Genomic DNA, 27,053 nt, shown 5'->3' with positions numbered 1-27,053 from the left:
TTTATATAATAAAACGGAATTCCACAACATTATTTTGTAGACTAGATTTAATAATTTGGTTAAGTTTTCTATTATTTGTATAGTCTAGATTTATTGTTTCCAAAAATCTTAAAGAGAATATTCTAAAAAAACATTTGATATCATCTAACTATCCGTATTAATTTCCTTAATTAAATTATTCATCAAATAAAATCTTTTGATATCTAATTTAACATATTAATTTGTTAATTATTATTATACTTCAACTATCATTTTTATATATAAGTCTATTTTGTGAAACATATAAATTATCATATTATTTATTATAATTAAAAAATAGTTTTATTTCCGGATATACCATAAGTTGAATTTTTAAAAACAAATATAAATGATTCAATCTATAAAATATTTAAGTTTTAGTAATATTATTCTTTAAAAATAATATCCGTTGAATTAAAAAAATTACGGAGTAACGGTCAAAATTTGAATATTTAAATTCAATTTCATACTTTTTTGTTGAATTTTATAATTTTATATAATATAATAAACTTGAAATAATTTATTTTGAAATATTTTTAAAATATTGAAACTTGATATAAAAGTTAGAAACTAGAAACACTCTAAATTGGTTTGTTATAGCAATGTCAATAATATGTCACTATAATATGAAATAATTTCAAAAAACCAAGTATATTAAAACAAAAAGTATAACAATGATTTAAATTACTCATAATATAATAACTCGTTTTTTAAAAACCAAATTCACAAAATTATGTCTTATAATGACATTCAAGTCATGATATAGAATATACATTGTTGAAATAACTTCACGTACATAAACTAATACAACATATTAGAATTTTATTTTAAAATAGAAAATATACAAAATTTTATATAAAATAAAATTTAACCAGTGTTGTACCACGGGTTCTTATCTAGAATCATTAACAATATAAAACTTACAAATAAGTGTCTTTTTCAAGTCATCATATTTAGCATATGATTTTATTGCATAATATTTTATCCAAAAAAACTTTTCAAAATAATCACATAAATTATATTTTATATAAAAATTACAATATAAATAAAATGAATTTCAACCCATGCTCTAGCACGGATCTTAATCTAGTTGAAGTGATGTTATAGTTTTTGATCGTTCTTGTTCAAACAATGTTGAACATACGTTAATATGAAACTAAATGAAGTTCTACGAGGAATTAGTAACTTTCTAAACAAGACAAGTGAGAGTGGCCACCTTTTGAGATGTGAAGTAGAGGAATATATTAGTTAAAGACTGAATTGTGTAAGTTGATATATAAAAAACTTAAATGTTGATCAAAGATTTGGACACATTTGACATATAACTTTTCTATTTTAGTTTTAAAAAAAAAATAATATACCAGTTTATTTGAAATTATTGTAAAAAAATTCTATTTGATGTACAAATAATGTAAATAAATATTGTCAGAAAATCAGATATTTAAAAGGTTGAGGCGGTTTCAGTCGACGATAATAGAGCTTAACCACAACGATATTTAAGGCAGGATCAATGAGGATGAACGCATGCTCAATCAAATTGAACTCGTCCTTGTCCAAAGTATTTTTTCACATATAAGATTCAGTTTCAACAATCGGATGCATAATTATATATAAAGATTGAACGTGCTTAACTGGTATTTTAAACAAACTTGTATGAAAGTGATGGCGTTAGGCGTTAGATGAATAATTAGTATATACAATATTGTTTAATCATTCATACATACTCGGTTTCAATCATGTTACTATGTCACGACGATATGTGTGGTGTTAATACATATTAAAACCAATACTCGATCGGTAATGACCAATTTGAAAAATTGAAACAGCTTGTTAGTTACGAGGATAAAAAATTTAGTGCACCATCTACTGATGGTGATGATGATTTTGAGAAGTCACTAATGAAGTGTGTAGTTGAGGCGCCCACATCAGCTAGGCTTTTTGTTGTCCGATAAGCTTATGATGCCATTAAGACAAAAGATGTCTATTTGCCGGATGAGTCTTCTGCTGAAACTTATGGACATTTTCTCATTATCACTGGTTTGGGTGTGGATTCCAACGGAGTCCCGTTCTGGGAGGCCCAAGATTCGATGGGGGAAGAGAAAGGGGATTCTGGCTTTATCAGAATAGCACGCCGTGAAAACCTCATAACTGACTTCCTCTATATGACGTTGGCTTAAAAAGATCTACCACCGATGTTGCTTGCTCTTTTTTATTACCTTTCTTGCTCTTTTTTATTACCATGGATTTGTATTTTGCTTGACTTAGTAATATAAGCCCCTTTAAGGATTAAGCACGAATGAGAATTAACCACAAAAACGTTGTCTCTGTTTCCCTCTTCACTACTAAACGTATTATATCAATCATTTTCTACCCTGCTTATCAACAACATGTAATCATATAAAACAAGCATTACAGTTTTATTAGTATGGATTTGTATTTTGCTTGACTTTGTAATATAAGCCCCAGTAAAAATTAAACACGTATGAGAATTAACCACGAAAACGATCAAATTTTGTGTAGGTCTCATCTCGTAATTTTGAAATTTTAATAGTAGCTGGTTTGGGCCATAAGGCTTGGGCCATTTTGTGTAGGTCTCATCTCGTAATTTTGAAATTTTAATAGTTAGTAAATAATTATAAATAATTAAATATTACTCAGACAAAATTATTTTTCATATATTTTTTTTAAATATTGAATTTAACATCAAATTTTAAATGAAATAAAAAAATGATTTTGAAATTACAATATAAATAAAATGAATTTCAACCCTTGCTCTATTACGGGTCTTAATCTAGTTGAAGTGATGTTATAGTTTTTGATCGTTCTTGTTCAAACAATGTTGAACATACATTAATATGAAACTAAATGAAGTTCTACCAGGAATTAGTAACTTTCTAAACAATACAAGTGAGAGTGGTCACCTTTTGAGATGTGAAGTAGAGGAATATATTAGTTAAAGACTGGATTGTGTAAGTTGATATATGAAAAACTTAAATGTTGATCAAAGATTTGGACACATTTGACATATAATTTTTCTATTTTAGTTTTTTAAAAAAAAAATAATATACCAGTTTATTTGAAATTATTGTAAAAAAAAATCTATTTGATGTACAAATAATGTAAATAAATATTGTCAAAAAATTAGATATTTAAAAGGTTCAGGCGGTTTCAGTCGACGATAATAGAGCTTAACCACAACGATATTTAAGGCATGATCAATGAGGATGAACGCATGCTCAATCAAATTGAACTCGTCCTTGTCCAAAGTATTTTTTCACACATAAGATTCAGTTTCAACAATCGGATGCATAATTATATATAAAGATTGAACGTGCTTAACTGGTATTTTAAACAAACTTGTATGAAAGTGATTGCCTTAGGCGTTAGGTGAATAATTAGTATATATAATATTGTTTAATCATTCATACATACATTATACAACTCGGTTTTAATCATGTTACTATGTCACGACGATATGTGTAGTGTTAATACATATTAAAACCAATACTCAATCGATAATGACCAATTTGCAATTCTTTACTAGTATTTTTTCTGTTTTGTAAAACATTTTTTTTTTCTTGGACAAAACTGTTTTGTAAAACACTGAAAGACTAAAAGTAGCTTAAAATATTAATTACTGTATGAACTACTAGTATTTTTTTTGGTCAGACGCTTAGATTAATATAAAGAAAAGTCAACCTCCAGTAAGAAAGGAAAGAGGTATAGATGATAATAAAGTAGACAGAGCAGATTTAGCTAGAGCATTAGCTGCGCTATTGTTCAAGCAAGGAATAAAACTGAAAATAAGAGAGGAGAAGATGTTCTGCAAACATGAAATGTCATGGAGAATTTCTTTAAGCTCCTTGAGACTACCAGAATAGTTGAGTAGTTTGATGAGGACTTGAGAGTTCGAACAGATCTTGAAAGATCGGATTTGAGAGATATGAGCGAGTGAAGAGATGTGAGTTAGAGCACTCCGAATCGCCAAGGCTTCTGCTACTAGAGCAGAAGGTACAGAAGAACGCGACGAGGTCGCCTATGAGATGGTTAAGCCAGATGCATCCTCGATAATCCATCCTGCCCCACTATTGCCTGTAATTGGATACCAAGCTGCATCAACAAAGCAAACATGAGCATCGGTTGTGGGTGATGGAATCACAGGGGGGGGAAGGTAGGATTGTTGCGGAGGGACTTCAAGTTGGACGTTCTGCCACTGTTTTGCATCAACAATTGCCTTCAGAATCACCTCATTTGCAGAGAAAAGGTGTCCTTCGGAGAGGTTGAGGTTCCGAGCTTTCCAGAGGTTCCACAAAATCCATGGGGCTAGTGGAGTCAGAGTCACACCCGACGGAGGAAGGGAAATGAGTAGAGCTAGCTTTTGCAATAGGAGTTGGGGGGTCGAGAGAGGGAGAGGGTTTAGCTGGGATGTGAAAGGTGCTAAGTTCCAAACATCTCCTGCAAAACTGCAGTGCAAAAACACATGCAGTTCGTCCTCGAAAGCACCACATCTCTTACACCTTGCAGTTTCAGAAAGACCTCTTTTTGCTAGATTAGGGCCGACTGCAAGTGCACCAACTACAAGTTTCCATAGGAACTTCCTTAGTTTGGGAGGCAGCCTTGCATTCCATATAACTTTATTCCAGTTAAAACTGTCAGTAGTTGGCTGTTGGGGAAACTGTTTTGCCAGAGCATAACCTGTTTTGGAAGAGTAAGATCCTGATTTTTCAGGTAACCAAACCAGAGAGTCTGTCAGGGGAACAGAGCTGGGAATTAAATTACGGATTTCAGCCTTATGTTGAGGTAAGAGATGACGAATGACGTCCACGTTCTAGTCTTTGGAGTTTTGACAAATGAGATCACGAACCTTAAGTTCTGCAGTTGCTTCAGTTGGGGGACCAAAAGGGCGTTTAGGTTGGGAAAGAGACAGCCATGGATCATTCCAAACATTGATAGTAGCACCATCTCCCACTGCCCATCCTAAACCCTTGGTCAAAAGGTCTCTACCTACGAGGATACGACGCCAGCCGTGGGAAGCTACTCGTGGGGAAGAGGAACATGTCAGAAATGTAGATGAGTTGCAATATTTATTTAAGAGCACTTTAGCCAACAACGAGTTTGGTTCATTGAGTAATCTCCATCCTATTTTGGCAAGTAAGGCATCATTGAACTGTTCTACGTCCCGAAAGCCTAACCCACCAGCATATTTGGGCTGTGTGAGAGAGTCCCATGCGACCCAACACATTTTTCTCTTATCGGCCTTATCGTCCCACCAGAAGCGGGTGAAGACGGACTGAATTTGTTTGCAGAGCGAAACAGGGAGTTTGAAGCAGGACATGGAGTACACAGGGAGAGCAGTGAGAACTGTTTGGAGGTGTACTTGTTTTCCTGCTCCCGAGAGGCAACGAGAGGACCAACTGTGTGCTCTTTGTCGGATTTTATCAACATTGGACGCAAAAATATCCCTTTTCTTGTGACCAAAGTTCTCTGGGAGACCAAGATAGTCGCCGAGCCCACCCTCTTGTGAGATATTCAGAGTAGATCTAACGCGGACTTTAATGTAAGCTGGCGTCTTTGAGGAGAAGGTTAGTGTAGACTTGTTAAGGTTGATGCACTGCCCTGAAGCTTTCTCATAGGTATTCAGGATCTTTAGTAAGTTTTTGCAGCACACATCGTTTGATTTGCAAAAAGAACATAGTATCATCTGCAAATAGAAGATGGTTAATTGGAGAACTTGCTCTACTGACTTTGATGTCAGGGAGTAAACCTTGATTTTGAGCCTGAACACATAATCGGGAGAGGACCTCAGTACACAGGATGAAGAGGTATGAGGAGAGGGGGTCTCCTTGACGAAGACCACGGGTGGGAATGACTGATCCTTGTGGTGTTCCATTGATGAGGAAAGAATAGGAGACTGAGGTAACACAAGTGAGAATCCAAGATACAAGTTTATCATTGAAACAAAGTTTCTTCAAGACTGCTTTGAAAAAACCCCATTCGATGCGGTCATAGGCTTTGCTCATGTCCATTTTAACCGCCATTGAGCAATACTTCTTGGCCTCTGATGTCTGGAGTAAATGGAGGATCTCATGCGTGATGAGGACATTATCTGAGATGGCTCGATTTGGAACAAAGGCGGATTGGAAGGGTGAAATGAGTTGAGGTAATATGGGCTGTAACCGCTTGGTGAGGATCTTAGCAATGGTTTTGTAATGAGTGGTACAAAGCACAATAGGTCTGTAATCACTGACTCTTCTGGGTGTTGTTACCTTAGGAATTAGTCTAACATGTGTTTCATTTTGACGTGGATTCAAGTAGTTTGTAACAAAGAAACTCCGAATATCTCGGCAAACATCATCTGCAATAATGTCTCAGAAAATCTGGTAAAAGCTAGAGGAGAATCCATCAGGTCCGGGGGCCTTTCCAGGATGTATTGAGAAGACAGCAGTTTTTATCTCAGCCCTATCCGGAATAGTTGTTAAGCTATCGTTGGTAGATTGCGAGATAGACGAGTGCAGGGTTTCTTCAACCACTTGAAAGTCCTGATTACCATTAGAGGTAAAGATGGATCAATAGTAGCTAGCAAAAACCGCAGTAATGTGTTCCTCGGCATGGAACTCTTCTCCTTGTTCATTTTCGATAACAGAGAAGGCATTGATGGATCTCCTACCTCTCGTAATCGCATGGAAGTAGGCCGTGTTTTTGTCTCCAGCTTGAAGCCATTGCACCCTGCTTCATTGTTTCCAGAAAAGCTCTTCATCCTTATAGGCCTGATCCAATGTTGAAGAGATTTTGGAAATCAGGTCGTCATTTGGAGAGGAATTGGAAAGAGTTTCGTCTAGGTCTTTCTGGAGATCTTTAATAAGTTTACTGATGTTCTGGTGCTGCTCTTTTGTCCACTTAATGATTCCCTGTCGGCATCTTTTGTCCACTTAATGATTTGTTGTCGGCATCTGTTGAGTTTACCAATTACATGATCTTCTGCAGACTCATGATCCTTCCAAGTCTTGGAAATCAGTTCTCTTATTTCTGGCTTCGAGGTGAGTCTTCTATCAAAACAAAATATTCCCTTCTTTTTGCAAGCTGAAGAATTGAAAAAGGTGACCAGAGGCCTGTGATCCTAACCCTCAAAGTGGAGGTATTTGCTTCGAACTACTAGTATATTATTAAAGTATTAAAGGTAATATAATCAATCAAGGGCGTGGAAATCGTGTTCTTCGAATTACGGTTTGGTCATGTGTGAGCCGCTTGAGCTCGACTCGTTTGTCTAATTTGCTATTTGTTCATTAAACACAACTAATCTGAGTATGGCATATTAAAATCATATCATCATCAGTTACCAATGACAGTAATACAAGGTTTCTACTTTACACTAGCTGTTTATAAAACTACATATAAACTTCGAACTTAAGCTATATAGTATTCAATTTATATTAGCGCGACCAATATCTATGAATTTATCTCTATGTATTTTTTTTGAACGCGTCATGTTCATATAGATTTAAGTTAGTTGTATTATTAGTGTGTAAAATAATGCTAATAATATAAATGTATAGGATCTACGTAGGTTTACCATTTTGAATTGATGACGAAGTAGTTTGCGTAGTTGTTAGACTATTTTAGCTGTTTAAAACGTAGATATGGATGCACTAAATTGACAATATACATCGTATATATAATACACTATACGTCTCTACATCGTATCTTTTACGACAAACGTATTATTTATCCTATCCTAGCTAGCTAGACCATTTTATGCATGTTTTATCCGTTACCTAATTTAGTTTGTTTTTGTTGACATCTATTAATGATCTAGTTTCTATATATTTATATGTTATCATTTTGTTTGGATCATTCAGATCATATTAATACACATTTCATAGCATCGATATCGACGTCAAAGTCCAAAATTGGACAGTGAAGTATATATATAGATGACGCGACATATTAACTAAAATATATAAACTTAAAATGGATCCAAAAATTAAAGAGTCAAATCTTTATAATAAGAAATTACTAAGAAAAGATATACATTAGATGCTCAATTAATATATATAGTTTTTCTAGCTTTTCAGTAATCACTTTGATACACTGTAAAAACTAATTATCAAAAAAATAATCACTTATTTACAAAGTATAAATTTGTTGTTTTCTTTTATTAGCATGTTTTTCCTGATTTAGATAATTGCGGGGATACAAGAAATATAAGTTTCGATTAATCAGTGAAACCAAAAAAAAAATCACATCTTAAATTTGATAAGATATACAATAAATAATAATAACAAAGAAAATAAAAATAGTAAATGGCGGCTTTTATAAAAGTTTATATATATATATCTAGAAGAGAAAGAATAATCAAGTGCTCTACTCTCTGGACCAACACGACATGACTTTTCCTTCTCACTTTCATCTTCTTCCATCTCTCTCTCTCTCTCCTTCTGTTTCTTTTTCTTATATTATTTTATAAATTTTTTTTTTTGGTGCATTAAAAATGAAATTAAAATAAATAAAAAGTTGAAAAAAAAAAACAAACAAATTTTCAATAAAAGATTCGTCGACGTCGCCAGCCATTGGCGACTTCCTCCTCCTCTTCTTCTTCTTCTTCTTCAAACCTTCTCCTGTTCATTGTCTTCTTCCAGATCTCTCTCTCTTTCTATCTCTATCTATCAAAGTCTTCGTTCTCATTCTTCGTCTTCGTCTTCGTTTACCTTTCAAGAAGAAGAGATACGAAAACCTCCAATTTATTACCCTCTCTCTCATTCTCTCTTCTTGTTTTGTTATTTCTTTATTTGCTTTCTTCTTCTTCTTCGTATTGACGACGTATTGGCTTGCGTCACCTCATTTCTCTTCAATTCCATTTCTTCGTGAGAAGATTGTTAGCTTTTTAGCGCGCAAAAAGTGAAAGATTCTTCAAGATCCCACGGATCTATACACCCCTCCTTAGGTCATTCAAATCTTCCCGGATCAGCTGGGTTTTGTGTCTCCGATTTAAGGATCTGGATCTCCCCCCATTTCCAATTTCCTGGCTAGGTCATTTTCCTGGGATTTAAAGGACTCGAAGCTATGTTTGTTTCTGGGTAAAAAAAAAGCTCGAATCTTTCTTCTTGGGGAGGTCTGTTTTGTGTCAATGGTTTCTCCATTTGATCCGATCAATTTCTAAAAAAAAAAAAAAAAATCTCTGCTTTCAATTGTTAATTCAACAATTCCTGTGAGAGTGGTCCTTTTTTGGGGCAAAATGGATCCCAGGAAATCAATTGATAAACCGCCGCCGCCTCATCACGATCCGATCCTGGGTGTATCTTCAAGGTGGAGCGTTTCTTCCAAAGACAATTCCGTCAGGGAAGTTACTTTTGGTGGTGATTTGGGATCTAAGCGTATTCGTCATGGTTCAGCTGGTGCTGATTCCGAGATGTTGAGCATGTCTCAGAAGGAGATCAAAGACGAGGATGCTCGTTTGATTTATATTAACGATCCCGATAGAACTAACGAGAGGTTTGAGTTCACTGGCAACTCTATCAAGACTGCCAAGTATTCCGTCTTCACCTTCTTGCCCAGGAACTTGTTTGAGCAGTTCCATAGAGTTGCTTACATTTACTTCCTTGTTATAGCTGTGCTCAATCAGCTTCCTCAGCTTGCAGTTTTTGGTAGAGGTGCATCTATCATGCCCCTTGCCTTTGTTCTCTTGGTCTCAGCTATCAAAGATGCTTACGAGGATTTCCGGAGACATAGATCAGATAGAGTTGAGAACAATAGGTTGGCTTTAGTGTTTGAGGATAATCAGTTTCGTGAAAAGAAGTGGAAGCATATTCGTGTTGGGGAAGTCATTAAGGTCCAATCCAATCAGACTCTTCCTTGTGACATGGTGCTCTTGGCTACAAGTGATCCTACAGGGGTTGTCTACGTGCAGACGACTAATTTGGATGGTGAGTCGAATTTGAAGACAAGGTATGCGAAACAGGAAACGCTTCTCAAAGCTGCTGATATGGAGTCGTTTAACGGATTGATCAAGTGTGAGAAACCTAATAGGAACATATATGGGTTTCAAGCCAACATGGACATTGATGGTAGAAGGCTCTCCCTTGGACCTTCTAATATTATTCTTAGAGGATGTGAGCTTAAGAACACTGTTTGGGCATTAGGTGTTGTTGTGTATGCTGGTGGTGAGACGAAAGCTATGCTGAACAACTCCGGAGCACCCTCAAAGAGGAGTAGGCTAGAGACTCGGATGAATTTAGAGATCATTCTACTCTCTTTGTTTCTGATCGTCTTATGTACAATCGCAGCCGCGACCGCTGCCGTGTGGTTGAGACAGTACAGGGATGACTTGGACACTATTCTCTTTTATAGGAGAAAGGACTATGCCGAGAGGCCAGGAGGAAAGAACTATAAATACTATGGCTGGGGGTGGGAGATATTCTTCACCTTCTTTATGGCTGTCATTGTGTACCAGATCATGATACCCATTTCTCTCTACATATCGATGGAGCTTGTCCGTATTGGTCAAGCATACTTCATGACCAATGATGATCAGATGTACGACGAGTCCTCAGATTCAAGTTTTCAATGCAGGGCTTTGAACATAAATGAAGATTTAGGGCAGATTAAGTATTTATTCTCGGATAAGACGGGTACTCTCACGGACAACAAGATGGAATTTCAATGTGCCTGCATAGAAGGTGTAGATTACTCTGCCAGGGAACCTGCTGAGAGCGAGCATGCAGGATACTCCATTGAAGGTAAAGGAAATGTAGTTTCTTAATAGTTCTTTTGCTGTTAAGAGTAGTATGTTTTTCTGTTTGCTGACCTGCCACTTTTGATGATACCTGAACTTTTCATGATACAGTTGATGGGAATATTTTGAAGCCAAAGATGAGGGTGAGAGTTGATCCTGCACTTCTTCAGTTGACGAAAACTGGCAATGCAACAGAAGAAGCAAAGCGTGCAAATGAGTTTTTCCTCTCACTGGCAGCTTGCAATACAATTGTGCCGATTGTTACCAACACATCTGATCATAATGTAAAGCTGGTGGATTATCAAGGGGAGTCCCCTGATGAACAAGCATTGGTCTATGCGGCAGCTGCTTATGGTTTCTTGCTCATAGAGAGAACCTCTGGTCATATAGTTATTAACGTGCGAGGAGAAATGCAAAGGTAATTTAGAAATGTGATGGCTAATTTTTTTCATTAATTTATATTGCCGTTGCATCTCATAATAGGTTGTGGCCTATAGTATTTATTTCTTTTCCTCTGCCCAGTGCAGGTTTAATGTCTTGGGATTGCATGAGTTCGATAGTGACCGTAAAAGAATGTCAGTGATACTGGGATGTCCCGACATGTCGGTGAAGCTCTTTGTAAAAGGTGCAGACTCATCCATGTTCAGTGTCATGGATGAATCCTACGGTGGCGTCATAAACGAGACCAAGAATCAACTTCATGCTTACTCATCTGATGATTTGAGAACTCTTGTTGTTGGGATGAGAGAGCTGAACGATTCAGAGTTTGAGCAATGGCATTCTTCCTTTGAGGCGGCAAGCACCGCCTTGATTGGTAGGGCTGGATTGCTAAGAAAGGTTGCTGGAAACATCGAGACTAACCTTAGGATAGTAGGAGCCACTGCAATTGAAGACAAATTGCAGCGTGGTGTCCCGGAAGCAATAGAATCTCTCAGGATTGCAGGGATAAAAGTTTGGGTCTTGACTGGTGACAAGCAAGAAACTGCCATATCCATTGGCTTCTCATCGAGGCTTCTGACAAGAAACATGAGGCAAATTGTAATAAATAGCAACTCACTGGATTCATGTCGGAGGAGCTTAGAAGAAGCAAATGCCAGCATTGCAAGTAATGACGAAAGTGATAACGTGGCCTTGATTATTGACGGTACCAGTCTCATATATGTACTCGACAATGATCTTGAAGATGTGGTAAGTGGAATTCTGATGAACATCTCTTGCTTACTCTGGTTATGACTATCTTTGATGGTGATGTAATTGCTCATTTTTGCAATGCAGCTGTTCCAGGTGTCATGTAAATGCTCCGCGATACTCTGCTGCCGTGTTGCTCCTTTCCAGAAAGCTGGAATCGTTGCACTCGTAAAGAACCGGACTTCCGACATGACTCTTGCCATTGGTGATGGTAATGACTCCACCCTTCTTTCCAAAAATCAGTGTGCCTGATCCTGTCTAAATAGCAACCCAGTTCTTCGTTTTTATTTTCATCTTCTCATATGTCTGGGCTTTTGACAGGTGCCAATGATGTCTCTATGATTCAAATGGCTGATGTTGGGGTAGGGATAAGCGGCCAAGAAGGTCGTCAAGCTGTGATGGCATCTGATTTTGCAATGGGACAGTTCAGATTCTTAGTTCCGCTATTGCTCGTCCATGGACACTGGAATTACCAAAGGATGGGTTACATGATACTATATAATTTCTATAGAAATGCAGTTTTTGTTCTAATTTTATTTTGGTGAGTACCATCTTACTGTCTTTTGTACTAATCCATCTTAAAACAGTCACCACAGACTAACCCCTCACAAATTTCATGCAGGTACGTTTTGTTTACTTGTTACACCTTGACAACCGCCATCACTGAATGGAGCAGTGTCCTGTACTCAGTCATATACACGTCGTTCCCTACAATAATTATCGGTATTCTTGACAAAGACCTCGGAAGGAGGACTCTTCTCGATCATCCTCAGCTCTACGGTGTTGGCCAGAGGGCAGAGGGATATTCCACTACGCTCTTCTGGTATACGATGATTGACACAATCTGGCAAAGTGCGGCCATCTTCTTCATTCCTATGTTTGCGTATTGGGGAAGTACAATTGACACGTCGAGCCTAGGAGACCTATGGACGATTGCTGCAGTTGTGGTGGTTAATCTTCACTTGGCCATGGATGTAATCAGATGGAACTGGATCGCACACGCCGCCATATGGGGATCCATTGTTGCAGCTTGTATATGCGTCATTGTGATCGATCTTATACCCACACTCCCTGGTTACTGGTAAAAGTTCTTTCTCTCTACATATCATTCTGTCAAAGCAAATTCAAAATCAGATTTTCTGGATATTGAAAGTCTCAACTTTTTGTAATGGCTGTGACAGGGCAATTTTCCAAGTTGCCAAGACATGGATGTTCTGGTTCTGCTTGCTTGCCATTGTTGTGACATCATTGCTACCTAGATTCGCCATCAAGTTTCTTGTCGAGTATTACAGACCTTCCGATGTTCGGATTGCTAGGGAGGCTGAAAAGCTTAGAACTTTCAGAGAATCCGAACCCCTGGGAGTTGAAATGAATCAGATTCGGGATCCTCAAATCAAAATTCTTTATACCCGTCAGCGAAAGTAAATATAATTTATATATTCCAATTTTTTCCCCTTGGTTGCTTACTATTTCACGAATAGAGAGTTTGTAGTGTAAGGGAAATTACGTAAAGATCTCTCGGCTGTATTTTTCTCACTTTGTTGTAACATACGCACAAGATTTTCCTTTGTAAAGAGAACGTCGAAATTTGATTTACATTTCCACTTCAGTTTGTTATAAAGTCGATTTTGGTTTCTCTTTTTGTTTTCTTTTCCCTGACAAGAACCAATAAACTGAGATAAAACTGATTGACTTGTACCCTTTTATCACATTCATATAATCTTTAATCAAAAAAGGATAAGAGTTTTCCAGAGATTTGTCCTTCAACCGATTTGAACACTAATCTAATAATAAGATTACATGAGAAAAAACATAAGGTGCCCATTATCCACAATCCGAGAAATAGATAAGGTTTTTGCTAGAGCAGCAGTAAAATTACTTCACAGCTTGCGTCTTATACTGTTGAAGTGAAGATCAAAGAGACTTAAAACTCTAGTTGCCACCAAAAAGCACTCGATTCCACCGATCAGAACTCAACACTCCAGCTGCCAGATAAACGAATTTAGAGACGCTACTTCTCAGATTCAGTAGATAAATACCAAATGGGACAGAGATACAAACCTTTTGCAACCAAAAACATCCGACTCCAGTTGTTCACCATATATCGTTTTTCTAGCCATCATCATCCAAATGAGCCACGGCAATACTCTGATCCACAAAAGCATTTCCTTTTGCCATATAAAGGATTGCCATTTTGAGTCCCACTTGGTCTAGAGATTCCATAGTCGTAAGTTAACTCAGTCAGTGGAGGGATGTGAGATATGGCAAAGAAGGCGACATGCACGAAGAGTTGACTGTTATTTTCATAAGTAACTGGCTGCCAGAAAACATTAGGGGAGCAACTGTGATTCATGAATCGGGCAACGTTGCCAACATTCTTAGCACTGATTATCATTGGCAGCGGCATTTCAGATTCTTCAGACATCTCTTCAGAAGCATCTTCATCGGCTAAGACAGGCTCATAGTTCCACTTGAAAGGGTTATAGACACGGGTTGTATCAAAGGTATAATCATCATCAGCCATAGTTTGCTGCACCTTCGATTTGTCTTTGGCCTCACCTGCATATATACATATAAACGAACCAGCACGAATAGCATCCCATGAGCGCAATCCCCATCCTCTATTCTCTGTCTTGAAAACTTCCAGCCTCACTTTTATTCCCATTTGAGTCACCTTGTTTTTGCAAGTCGAGCATGGGCAAGATGGACTGCATTCATATATCATAGGCTTGCGGCTAATTAGAACTCCATTACCAGTGTAGGGGAAATCACCTCCATTTTTCCTTATGCAGTGACAGTCCAAGTTCCCTGGCTTGCATGAGTTGGCACAATCACAGCCAAAAGAAGGCTGTGTTAGCTTAAACGACTCCGAGTAACTCACTGTTTTCGAGTAGGTGAAATAAGCAGGCCCATTATCGGTATCAACTTCATTCATAAGCGAAACAGGTATACCTTCGATCCCACCAGTGATATCGGGAAGAATGAGTCCTTGCCTTGAAGGCACACCCCCCTTCCATTTCTGGATTGCAGTCCATGTAGCAAACGCAGGAGGTTGACCAGGAGCTCTCACTAATTTATACTTGAAGGTGTTGTGACCAGATTTTCCTTTCTCTACCCATGACTCTTTGATCTCATAGAGTCCGTCATAAATATAGATCTTAGCATTATGAGAAGCCTCTTTCAAGCCCCTTATTACCCTAACTGCACTATTTCTACGCAAGCTCTTCTCCAAGGCAAGATTACCCCTTTCAAGCTTTTGGTCAGATGACTGCTTATCTTTATCAGCATTACCACCCTGACCAGTATAAATCAGAACATCGGGATTACCTTCGTCATTATCATAATATCCAGATGACACAATGCTAGTGGCGATAGGTTCTTCTTCCGTTTCTCCCTTAACAACCAAATAGTCAATCCCAGCCATTGATGGAGAATGTAAACCCACCAAACACATCTCAAACCTGAAGAAGAATATATCCCCAATCTCGACACCAGGGACAATACCAGGTCTTTTCTTGGTGTTCGTCCGGACCCCACTGCTCATACAGATAGATCCTGACTTCAAATCACCCCGTTTGATAATACCGCTAACAGCTTCCTTGGCGTCCTCCAGTTGTGAAAACCTTCTTCTTAATGCATCAAACCGCATAAGAGCACTCACCACCAAATCCCTATTTCCATTCTCTCTATCAGAGATGCTAATCCCACTCTCGAAATTCGGATTTGCAATTGCACGCTTCTTAGGGATCTTTCTTTTCACGGTCAACCCCTCAAGGTCCTGTTCCGTGTTGCCATTAGACGTATCAGGAGATCTGAAAGACCTGAGAGGAGTAACCATGGAAGGCTCAGATACATTCCGAGGAGGAGGCTGCTGATAGACAGGTGGATTCTGAGGCTGCTGATGCAGTGGATACTGAGCTTGATTAAGATCTGGTGTATGCTGATTCGTTTGAGAAGAAGAAGAAGAAGTAAACGGATAAAAAGATGAGAAGCCAGGTGGAAATGGTCCAAAAGGAGGTGCACACACAAAGGGGGGAGCTTGATGTCCACTGGGGAAAACAGGTCTTAGAGTACGCAATGGTTTGATATCCAACACTCTCGTCTTATCAGTGTAGTTACCAGCATTCCCATCCATGGTTTCTAAATCAAAATCCGATCTTTCTATTCCAAATCCCCTAAAAGCTACTATAGAAGAAGATCTGGGTAACCTAAAAATTCCAACTTTTTTCAAACCTAACTACGAATCAGAGATCCTCAAAGCCGAATTACACGCATGCACAGAGATGCCCACACCACCGCAGATTCAGAGATTATAATAACAACAACCAATGGATGTTTGTTGACATTAAAGCAGTAACCCCCAAATTAAAAATAAAAATAAAATAAAGCTTAAAACTTTCACCGAGAAACCTGAAAAATGCTGCTTTTTGGATAGATTGATCACACACCCTCTTCGAGCTGGCTGGCGAAATTAGGGTTTCCAAAAAAGAGAGAGACAGAGAATGAGAGGGAAACAAGGAAATAGCGAAATTTTATGCCCAAGTTAGGGAAATTTTTCATTAATTTTTTGGTATGTGTGTGTGTAACTGTTAGAGAGAGTCGCTTTGGATTAGCCGTTGGATCTAAATCAATTGAATCGTTTACCGTACAAAGATCTAGTATGACTTGATAACCTGCGTAACAGGTTTTTTTGTCTCTGTTTCGATTTCGTCATGTTTTATTCCGTCAGTCTGTGATGTAATGACTTTTTTCCCCGGTTGCCGGTTTAACCCGTGCGTAAGATGCTGTCGTGTTCCTTACCTTTTTTTTAAGTTTATCGTTCCACTCCATAACTCTTGATTTCTCATAATATTTGCCTAAACATTTATTTATTAAAATTAGGTCCAGATATGTTTCATTGCATAGTCTATAATTTGAATAGGCTTGCTCAGTAACCAAGTTGAACTGACTTCATATTATTCCGAATTGAATTCATTAAGATATATTAGGAAAAATACTCTGTTTCCATAAAAAAAATTATTTCATGGACAAATTTATTAAATAAATTTCTTAATTTGTTTGACGTGAAATATATTAATGTCATCACAATTAGTTTCCTTTTTCCGTTGCGATTAACATAAATCACATACATATAAGACCGAAGTCTCAAAATATGTTTTTATTTATTTCAATCTTTATTGATAAAAAAACAACAAACAACAGGTTCTGTATCTTCGTTGTGAAGCGAAAGATCAAAGAACTCAAAAGTCACAAACTTATACTTAATAAAGTAGGTACACGCATCACAAACACACACTGACACGTACAAGACATGAAATGAAAAGAGCAGTTATTAATATGAGACAAAAACATTAACACAATCTTAAGAAAAAGACATGTGTTAGTTCGTTATTTGTTTACTCGATGGCACTAAACTCCTCGATCATATTCTTCTTCTTACCACGGTTGTTCATGATCGCGTGAACCTTGGAGCAGTTACATGGCATAAACATGCAGCCACGAGTACCATTAACCATGGTCGTGCTCGAACCGCCGAGCTTGCGTGCGATCACAACCGAGTTAACCACGTCGTCGGTTGGATGGTAGATTGTCAATAGCTGAAAGCCTTTGAGATCAGAAGAGTCAACGATGGGGTATAAGAAAGCTCTAAGAGCATGGGCACTCCTTAGCATAAGGACAGCTCCAGGAGCCATGTGTTTCTCCAAGTGCTCGATGGCTTTGACCTTTGACTCTTTGTCCATCCCAACAAGAGCCGCCAAGAACACGACGTCGTACTCGTCAAGTCCTTCCGTAGCGTTTAGTACGTCTGTTGTGTGGAAGATCATGCGTTTTGAGAGGTCCGGGTCACGAGATACGAGGCTTGAAGCGAGCGTGTTTGCGTGTGAGTCGATGTCGAAGTTGTGGAACGTCGTGTTTGGAAGGTGAAACTTTGCCAAGACGATGGACGTGAGGGGCATCGGACCAGAACCCACGAAGGCGATCTTGCTGGGGACATGGCTTGAGTGTTGACTCAGGAGATCGAACTCAAGCTTGCCTAGCTTGAGGTAGTTGTTGTAGTAAGGAAAGGTGTGTAAATGGTCAAGTGGGTTTTGGTCTTCTTGTAAAGATCCCAAAATTGTGGAGAAGTGTTGCTCTAAATAACCTTCGGCTTCACCACAAAGCTTGATGAGGTTAGATCTCATGTCTTTGACTTCTTCAGACAAATTTGTGACATCGATGTTTCTATCCGTGGGTAAGCACGTGGACACGAGTTGTCCAAACAAGGTGTCGACATATTTGGAAGGTTTTAAGCTCTCGAGCTTTGAGATTTGGTCGTATAAGTCGATGATTTGCTTCACAACGAGATTGTTTTGGCAAGCCATGTCGACACTATGAGGTTATTTTTTAGGAGAGATGATAAGTAATTGGATTTCTTAAATAATTTTTTAGACTTTGAGAAATCTTGTGTTGTGGCTTTAACCCTCGCAAAGGGTCGTTATTTATTGGCACTCGTGGGGTCAATTCTTGGCTGATATTATTATCTATCAATGATTCGATTCATATACGTTATAATTATTATGTGGTCGATCTTGTTGATAATATTGAAAGAATTTCAAATTAAGATTAGAAAATCATCTCTATACACATAATTCTATTTAAATTTAATACTTGGTTTAGGCGTATAAGACAAATAGTAAGACAACTCACAGAAATGTATATATATTATATGGTTAAAAAAGGACTTTTTATCCATTTTAAAATAAGCATGCATCTGCATTAGATATAACTTATATAATCAGGTGATTAACTGAGTAATTTATCCGTATCTGTCATAATATTTTGCAAAATTAAAAGATGCGGCACTGACCATTCAAAGCTAAAGGCTTTACCCACATGGCATGACCCACAACTTCAACAACCATATTTGTCAATGTTCATTATAGACATGCAGCATACAATTTTCAAAATTTTAAGTGCTAAGGTTGGAAATTATTTTCTTAATTTTTGCGCAATTTTGAAATCCTACAAACAAAAGTATACAGTTGACACGTATATGTGTTATGAAAATATATGTTATTAGGGATTCTACTTCATGACACGATTTTGATACGATATACTGATTTGGACACCTAAAAGAATGATTGATTTGTCAAAATTCAACACTAGAGTGTAAAAATTGCATAAATTATGTATGAAAACGTAAATATTATTTGCATTGTCAGTTTGTTACACCGTATGAACGGAACAAATATAGGAACTATTTGAGGATTATACGACTGTCTTTATACTTGTTTGTATAATTGTATGTTTGATTTTTAATATTATATCAATCATTTATATAACGAGATAACGTATTGTATAGTTGGTACGTAAAATGGTAATTAAGTAAGGCATGACTCAGAACATTGATATAAGTCACAACGAAAACGTATCATATTTAAAATATGATATTTATAAGAAATATGATCTAGTTGGATATCATATTATATAACGTTGAATTAAAAACACTAGTCAAATATTAGATGCCGTTCACTCCCATGGTTGGTTCGTTGGTATAACCGTATAAGCGCGCGGGACAATATATGGGTGGAATTAGATAACTCAGTCGGGTTCCACGCTTCCAGTATATTTAAACCTCAATTCAGAACTAGAGTGGGATATATTCATAACCCATATCATCAGTTCTACAAATATAATTGAATGGAAGATACTTGGAATATGTTTTAATGCTGAATTACTTTGAACTAAATATAAACAGGACAAAACTCTTTTGGAACTGAAATAAATCAGTTGATGTTAAAGTTACATATACATGATTTATAATTGATATTAGTGTCTCTTGCTTAAAACGAATGGCCAATTTCACGTCCTTCTCAACGTACGTTGGCTTATACATGATCCTAAAATACAAAAATGCGATTTTGTTTTCAGACTTCAAATCATTCGGACTACAGTAAAACTTTTTCATGATCGTGATTGTTTCGTTTGCTTTTGTTTTTCTGTTTAAGTATGATTATTTAGTTTGCAATTGTTCACAGTCTACAGATGTTTTTGCTTTGCATTTGTTTATTTATTTGCAAGTAAATTCCCCTCCCACTCTTTTCACTCTTTTTCCAACAATTTATAGATTTTATTGTAATTTTCACAAATATAAGTACTATTAATTTGTTAAAAAGTTATATACATATGAAGGTAATTTGTTGACTAACAAGACAACATCTATCATTTAGATGTTAGCTTAAATTCATATTTAGACAACCATACATGCTTGTCTATTTATAGCAATCTCAAGACCCATAAAACAACAAAAAGCCCAAAATAAATGGGAGTGTCATAATGTTTTAAACTTATAATTCGTTGTATATAAAAAAAGTGGTCAACAGACCAAAGATTTGCATCCACTAATCAAAGCGTCTACCAACATGTCAATGTATAAAATACAAAAAGTATTTTTCAATTCCAAAAATGATGTTTTCCCCATAATATTTTACAAATACGAAGTTTTTACATTGTATACCATTTTCTGTAGATTTGAGATAACATTCATAACATTGCATACTAATTTAGTACTACATCAATTAGCTATACCATGAAATGATGGAAATCGAAATCAAATAAAACTTATATGGGGACTGGTCATAATTGGGATATAGAGCAACAACGAGATGAATGCATTAAAATTCAAATTGTCGTTCCAATATGCATGTTCAGATTTTTTTTTTGATTGGGTCTGTCTGCTGGAAGAAAAAATCTCACAAAAAAATAGATTGTGCTCTTCACTACTTTCTTATAAATTTTCTTTTTATATATTGAGAGAAAATACAATAAGTGGACATACATATATGATTTGGATCCCACCTACGGATGAATATATAATATATAATACAAATTCATTGTGGTGAAGATCTCAACTAAATGTATCATTATGAATGAAGAGTATGTATGTATAAAATAAAATAAAAGGGAATCTTACAAACCAAATTGTAGGTATCTAAAAAAAATCCAAACAAAAAATAAACAAGTTTCTATAAACAAAAACCAGCAAAGATTCTAAATTTCTAACATAATAGAAAAGACATGAGAAGCACTCGCAATGTTCACAGCATAACAATCAAACGATTCATCTTAGTGCCTCCCACGCAAAAGTATATATTTGTGCCGCGTAAAACCAATTTTATTCCAATTAAATATATAAATCAACGACTCTATATATTTTCTATGCTAAGAGAAAACAAAAGTAATTACTCAAAACATTTTGATAATTCAAACAACAATCAAATATCAGAGGCCTAATAGGAGGAAATTACCAAAATGTCCTCCTACGGCAAACTCGATGAGCATGAGCAAGCCATACTTGAGGCAAGTCGGAGGACAAGAAAGAGAATAGCCATCATCGCTATATCTTCCATTGTTCTCGTCTGCATTGTCGTCGGAGCCGTCGTTGGAACCGCAGCTAACGGTAGCAGCAAGAAACCGTCGACGGAGGGTAACGGAAAGCCAATCTCCGCCTCGATCAAAGCCGTGTGCGACGTGACATTGCACAAAGAAAAATGTCTTGAGACCATTGGATCGGCTCCAAACGGGAGCCGATTAAACCCGGAGGAGCTCTTCAAATACGCCGTCAAGGTTACCGTCACGGAGCTCTCGAACGTCCTCACCGGATTCTCCAACAGCGAACACATGGATAACGCCACGTCAGCAGCAATGGGAACTTGCGTGGAGGTTCTCGGGCTGGCCGTTGACCAGCTCAACGATACGATGACGTCAATCAAGGACAAAACGAAGAACGTTGACGATCTCAGGACGTGGCTTAGCTCCGTTGGAACGTACCAAGAAACGTGTATGGAAGCATTAGTGGAAGCGAACAAACCGAGTTCGATAACTTTCGGAGAAACTCATTTGAAAAACTCTACGGAGATGACTAGCAATGCGTTAGCGATCATAACGTGGCTAGGAAAGATCGCTGACACCGTTAACCTGAGACGACGTCGTTTGATGGCGAGTGGCGAGGCCAAAGTCGTTGCTTCTGACTTGCCAATGATGATGGGTCGGGGACTTTTGGAGAGTGGTGATTTGAGGAAGAAAGCTAAGATCGTGGTGGCGAAAGACGGGTCGGGTAAGTATAGAACAATTGGTGAGGCTTTAGCGGAAGTGGAGGAGAAGAATGAGAAGCCTACGATTATATATGTGAAGAAAGGAGTTTATTTGGAGAACGTTAGGGTTGAGAAGAAGAAATGGAACGTTGTGATGGTTGGAGATGGACAAAGTAAGACTATTGTCTCTGCTGGACTCAACTTCATCGATGGAACCCCCACGTTCGAAACCGCCACATTTGGTAAGTACATATAATTAAGCATGTATTGACATAATGTGTGTGTTTAGTGGCTAATTTCATATGATCATTTATTTATTTATTTGTACTGTATTTATAGCTGTGTTTGGAAAGGGGTTCATGGCTAGGGACATGGCCTTCGTCAACACAGCTGGTCCAGCCAAGCATCAAGCCGTGGCTCTAATGGTAAGCGCAGACTTATCCGTGTTCTACAAGTGCACCATGGACGCTTTCCAAGACACGATGTACGCTCATGCACAGCGTCAGTTTTACCGTGATTGTGTCATCTTCGGGACCGTTGATTTTATATTTGGAAACGCTGCGGTTGTGTATCAAAATTGCCAGATCTTGCCTCGTCGCCCTATGGAAGGCCAGCAGATTACGATAACCGCTCAGGGTCGGAAGGATCCGAACCAAAACACAGGGATTTCTATCCACAATTGTACCATCAAGCCTTTGGATAACCTAAAAGATATCCAAACGTTCCTAGGCCGGCCTTGGAAGGATTTCTCTACAACGGTGATCATGAAGTCGTTCATGGACGGGTTTATCAATCCTAAAGGGTGGTTACCGTGGGTAGGAGATACCGCACCAGACACTATCTTCTACGCCGAGCACTTAAATTTCGGACCAGGAGCCTCGACCAAGAACCGGGTTACGTGGAGAGGCTTGAAGACGTCTTTAACAAAGAAGGAAGCAAATAAGTTTACGGTGAAACCTTTTATAGACGGCAATAACTGGTTGCCCGCTACTAAAATTCCATTCAAATCTGATTTTTGATACTTTTTGCTGGAAAAGACTGGTCTGAAAATTAATGGCTAGTCGTTCTCTGATTTGTTTTATAACGAACAATACAATATTCCCTTCTAATTTATTTTCGTGTATTGTCTGTTTTTCAAAGGTTATGAATTTGTTTCTATTCATATAATTTTCGAGCTTTCTTTTCCTATACGAAAACCATATACAAATTATCTATGCGTCAACTTATATATACACTTAAGTACGTTCCTGTTTAATTTCTACAAAAAAAAAGTAAACTTGAAAGCTGATATTAGATAATAGTTTACTTTTTCACTGATATCAAATAAATAGTACTTTTAATAAACATCGATATAGTACCCCCTAATACACGAACCATTCAATCCTTTATTACTTGCAAGTAACTACTTCCAAATTCAGATTTCGAACAACAAAAATGAATAAATTTTTTATTGCATTTTAATGAGGCAAGACCAATTGTCTATATAATATAGTATGAAAATTTCATTCGGTGTGAAGCAAACCGCCGTAGAATGGAATGTCGGTCTGAGGCAACCAAGTGTCTCCCAACGTGAAATTATATACGGTGAAGTTCATGGCTTCTGCCAAGTTCAACAGGCTATATCCTGACCACTGGACCCTTTTACTTGTATTAGCCCCCGGTCCAAAGTTGTCATATTCACCGTATGAGATTGTGTCTAGCCCGGTTGTACCATTCCATTCTAGCCACCCAACGGGTTGGATAACATCGCTGATGTATGATTGTATGTAGACCGTCCTTGAGTAAGGCTTCCATGGCCGCCCAAGGAATGTCATGGTCGAGCTGGGGTCAGCCGCGAGGTCCGGGGCAGCTCCAATAGTACAATTAATGATGGAGATTCCAGTTTTCTGGTTTGGGTCGGTTCTTCCATGGGCTGTCACCGCATTTTTCTGATTTGCCATCGGTTTTCTGGCATATATGTTGCAGTTTTGAAATATCGCAGCTGCATTTCCGAATATAAAATCTATGGTCCCTGTAACAAAAAAATATTATATTATAACCTCAAAATATATATACTTGCTTTAACTTGTGGTTTTAGTTTATAGTTGAGGATGATGATATCTCCTACCATATATATCGCATTCACGATAGAACTGTCTTAAAGAATGAACGTAAAGCGTATCTTGGTAGCCTTCGAAACTACATCGATAAAATGTTGATCCATCCGCATTGTTTCTTACGGCTACGGCCTGGTGTTTCTGTGGTCCAGCTGTGTTTCGGAATGTCACATCAACTGCAACAAAACGGTCTCCAACCACCGCTGCAAACGCCAAAAAAAAAAGTTATTGTCTAGATCTTAAGAAATATTTAGGAGTTGTTCAAAAAAAAAAAAATACTTACTAAAGGTCGAAGAATTATAAGTAGTCCAACCATCAATAAAACTGTGGTTTCCAGATATTATGGTTTTATTAATTCCATCTCCAATAAGCATTATGTTCCTTTTCTTATTTGAAATGACAACATATTCTTCGTAAAGACCTGCCCTTGCATAGATTACGAAGTAGCCTTGCTCCGGGAATGTGTGGTTAGGTGCGGCAGCGACGGCCTCAGATATGGTGGGGTAGTTATCAGTTTCATATGGACCGACAGTTACTGCTTCCCTTACGAGGATCGAGCCACCGCTCGTCTCACCTAGCTCACCTAAATTTCTGTTAGCTTTCCGACAATCCTTGCTCTTGTCGCATGTTTTGCGTAAAACCTACAAATTAATTAGTTACATAATCATTAGTTTTACATACTTATTATAATAGTATACTTTAAAAGTGATAAATGTACATAAGAGAATCCATGTGAGTTTATTGATTGGTCCGGAAGAGTTCATGTGGACCCATGTGATTTTATTCGATATCTATCTTTCGTTTTTCTTAAAGTTTCATACAGTTAATGTTTTTAATTTGAAAGTTGAAAGTCAAAACTCAAAACGCTTTTCGTATTCACAGCTTCGTTGACTCTAGTATATATGTGACTAGGCTATCTGGCCATGTGCCATTTTCGAGTGTCTAAAGTACGTAAACTCCGAACTTTGTAAACTGCATGTTCTGATTTAGGCTTAATGAAACAAATATCTATGCATGATTTGGTTCCTAAAATATAATTACTATTTATATAACATACTGTGGTCCGATAAATTTATATCCGTCCCCAATTAAAAATTTTAGAGTAAATTATTGAATCTATAAAATAAAAAGAAAATACATAATAAATTTTATGTACAGTAAGTTATATGTACGTATACCAATGCAGCACTTTTTTTATTGTCTCTAAACAAGAAAATATCACAAAGTATTTTCTTCAACATTTTTAAATTTTATTTTATAAAATGAGTAAATCTCATGTCATTTTTTTTTTCTAGCTCTTTTATGTTTAATATCATAAAAATGTATAATGCAAAATGTTTATATTTTGAAATACTCTTAACCATAGTGAATTTTAAAGTATTTCCACATCCGATTTCATTAGGTCTTTAAACCCAATTCAATATAATAATGTCGAAGAATATTAAAACCCCCGCTAACGTTTTCAAAACAATACTATAGGCTTTTATATATGTACTGATGTACTTAGGAGTTTTTTAAAAATATTTTTAAACATTCCGACATGATCTACTGTCTAGGCTTTTTTTTTTTCCTTTTTTTTTTTTTTCATGTCCTAGTTTTTAAGTTACTTATAAACATACGAAGACAAAACAAGAAGTAAAGTTTAACGAAATTACCTTAATCAAAGTCTCGAGCGGTTCACGAACTGCATTGTTACCACCACCAAAGATTTTCCCCTTGGACCCTTTATACCTCTTCAAATTACGGTTAAGCGCGTGACTCACAAGCCCCAACGACACACTATAGAGCCGCGTGAGATTCCCCAACGGCGTTCCAATCGCCGCCGCAAACCCACTCTTAGCATCCACAAGACCGTCGAGGCACGTTTCCTGGTTAGTCACGACACCACCGAGAAGGCTCGTGACACGATCAACGAGCGCTGCTGTCATCACCTCCGCCGCTTTCAGCTCTTCCGAAACCGTCTCAAGGTAATCAACGCTAAGCTGTGCTAGCTCCCCGCAATCAGCCACCGCACTTACTTCTTCAGCCGTAGACGCGCCGGGATCATCCTTCACGCGTTCGGAAAAGCGGTTGATGACTTTGGAGAGGCGACGAGCTTGTTTGAGGCATTGCTTCATTGTGAACTTTCCGTAGTTGTAAGGATCAGACGGTGAGGATTTAAAGGCTGAGAGGATCGTGCGGCAGAGCTTCGGGTACGGAGTGGATTTGCAAGCGATGTTTGGCGACTGTGACGGAGGCGGTCTAGGAGGCTGTGTTGGAGTTTGTGAAGGAGACTGTGTTGGAGTTTGTGATTGAGGCTGTGTTGGTGGCTGTGTTGGAGGTTGTGACGGTGGCTGTGACGGAGGTTTTGTTGGAGACTGTGAAGGAGGCTGTGACGGAGACTGTGACGGAGGCTGTGTCGGTGAGACTAGCAAAGTCCATGACAGACAGAGAAGAGCCAAGAACAAGAGAGATGAAGAGAAGTGTTGAGTTTGCATCTTTTTTTTTTCTTTTTTCTTTTAAGTGTTTTGTGTCCTTCTTTGTTATCTACTAAGAGCTTGTCCTATTTCATGTATATATGCATGGTAGGGGAGATATATAGGTATATGCATAAACATTTATAATGCATGGCTTGAGAGAGAAACTTCTGAATAATGTAATGCATGTTGCCTTGTTTAGGAATTATTAGTCAGAGAAAATATTATACACAATTTATATATATATAACTATATAAGGGCCACGTATATATCATTTCATTTTGATCAAATAATAGAAAATGTTAGATGCTTTTCTTAATAAGTTACCGTAAGATCCAATGGAGTGCCAGGTGGTCGAGTGGTACATTGACCAACAAATATGGATATTAATATATGACATAGTTCAAATTTCGATACAGGATGGTGATTATTTTAATAACTCTAGAAGTCGAACCTACGTTCATTGCAACTTTATAGTTGAGAGCGAGTTCTT

General features: G+C 37.5%; 6 protein-coding genes across 6 annotated transcripts; 2 read left to right on the top strand and 4 right to left on the bottom strand.

The window, feature by feature from the left end:
- Window positions 1–3,712: 3,712 nt before the first annotated feature.
- Window positions 3,713–6,775, bottom strand: LOC104709936 (uncharacterized). Its single transcript, XM_087461345.1, has 5 exons — window positions 6,526–6,775; window positions 5,763–6,373; window positions 4,883–5,719; window positions 4,148–4,807; window positions 3,713–4,054 (listed from the first exon to the last, which is right to left on the bottom strand). Exons 1-5 carry the CDS (start codon window positions 6,773–6,775, stop codon window positions 3,713–3,715), a joined length of 2,700 nt encoding a protein of 899 aa, XP_087317471.1.
- A 1,593-nt stretch (window positions 6,776–8,368) lies between these two features.
- Window positions 8,369–13,556, top strand: LOC104708620 (phospholipid-transporting ATPase 1). Its single transcript, XM_010425213.3, has 7 exons — window positions 8,369–10,751; window positions 10,859–11,165; window positions 11,275–11,935; window positions 12,023–12,146; window positions 12,257–12,476; window positions 12,558–13,016; window positions 13,117–13,556. Exons 1-7 carry the CDS (start codon window positions 9,251–9,253, stop codon window positions 13,358–13,360), a joined length of 3,516 nt encoding a protein of 1,171 aa, XP_010423515.2. The 5' UTR covers window positions 8,369–9,250; the 3' UTR covers window positions 13,361–13,556.
- A 67-nt stretch (window positions 13,557–13,623) lies between these two features.
- LOC104708619 (histone-lysine N-methyltransferase, H3 lysine-9 specific SUVH1) lies at window positions 13,624–16,677 on the bottom strand. The gene is made up of 2 exons (XM_010425212.3): window positions 13,997–16,677; window positions 13,624–13,920 (listed from the first exon to the last, which is right to left on the bottom strand). Exon 1 carries the CDS (start codon window positions 16,068–16,070, stop codon window positions 14,058–14,060), a length of 2,013 nt encoding a protein of 670 aa, XP_010423514.2. The 5' UTR covers window positions 16,071–16,677; the 3' UTR covers window positions 13,624–13,920; window positions 13,997–14,057.
- A 369-nt stretch (window positions 16,678–17,046) lies between these two features.
- LOC104708618 (nicotianamine synthase 1) lies at window positions 17,047–18,392 on the bottom strand. The gene has a single exon (XM_010425211.3). It carries the CDS (start codon window positions 18,295–18,297, stop codon window positions 17,332–17,334), a length of 966 nt encoding a protein of 321 aa, XP_010423513.2. The 5' UTR covers window positions 18,298–18,392; the 3' UTR covers window positions 17,047–17,331.
- Window positions 18,393–21,138: 2,746 nt separating this feature from the next.
- Window positions 21,139–23,175, top strand: LOC104708617 (putative pectinesterase/pectinesterase inhibitor 46). Its single transcript, XM_010425210.2, has 2 exons — window positions 21,139–22,250; window positions 22,348–23,175. The coding sequence occupies exons 1-2, from the start codon at window positions 21,227–21,229 to the stop codon at window positions 23,025–23,027; spliced, it is 1,704 nt and encodes a 567-aa protein (XP_010423512.1). The 5' UTR covers window positions 21,139–21,226; the 3' UTR covers window positions 23,028–23,175.
- A 123-nt stretch (window positions 23,176–23,298) lies between these two features.
- On the bottom strand, window positions 23,299–26,767 carry LOC104708616 (putative pectinesterase/pectinesterase inhibitor 47). Its single transcript, XM_010425209.3, has 4 exons — window positions 25,760–26,767; window positions 24,388–24,745; window positions 24,116–24,307; window positions 23,299–24,019 (listed from the first exon to the last, which is right to left on the bottom strand). The coding sequence occupies exons 1-4, from the start codon at window positions 26,579–26,581 to the stop codon at window positions 23,511–23,513; spliced, it is 1,881 nt and encodes a 626-aa protein (XP_010423511.1). The 5' UTR covers window positions 26,582–26,767; the 3' UTR covers window positions 23,299–23,510.
- Between the last annotated feature and the right edge of the window lie 286 nt (window positions 26,768–27,053).

Source organism: Camelina sativa, chromosome 8 (assembly GCF_030686135.1).
Source record: "Camelina sativa cultivar CO46 ecotype springtype chromosome 8, ASM3068613v1".
Lineage (NCBI taxonomy): Eukaryota > Viridiplantae > Streptophyta > Magnoliopsida > Brassicales > Brassicaceae > Camelina > Camelina sativa.
Note: the sequence above shows the minus strand (reverse complement) of the source record. Positions and strands in the feature narration are given on the sequence as shown.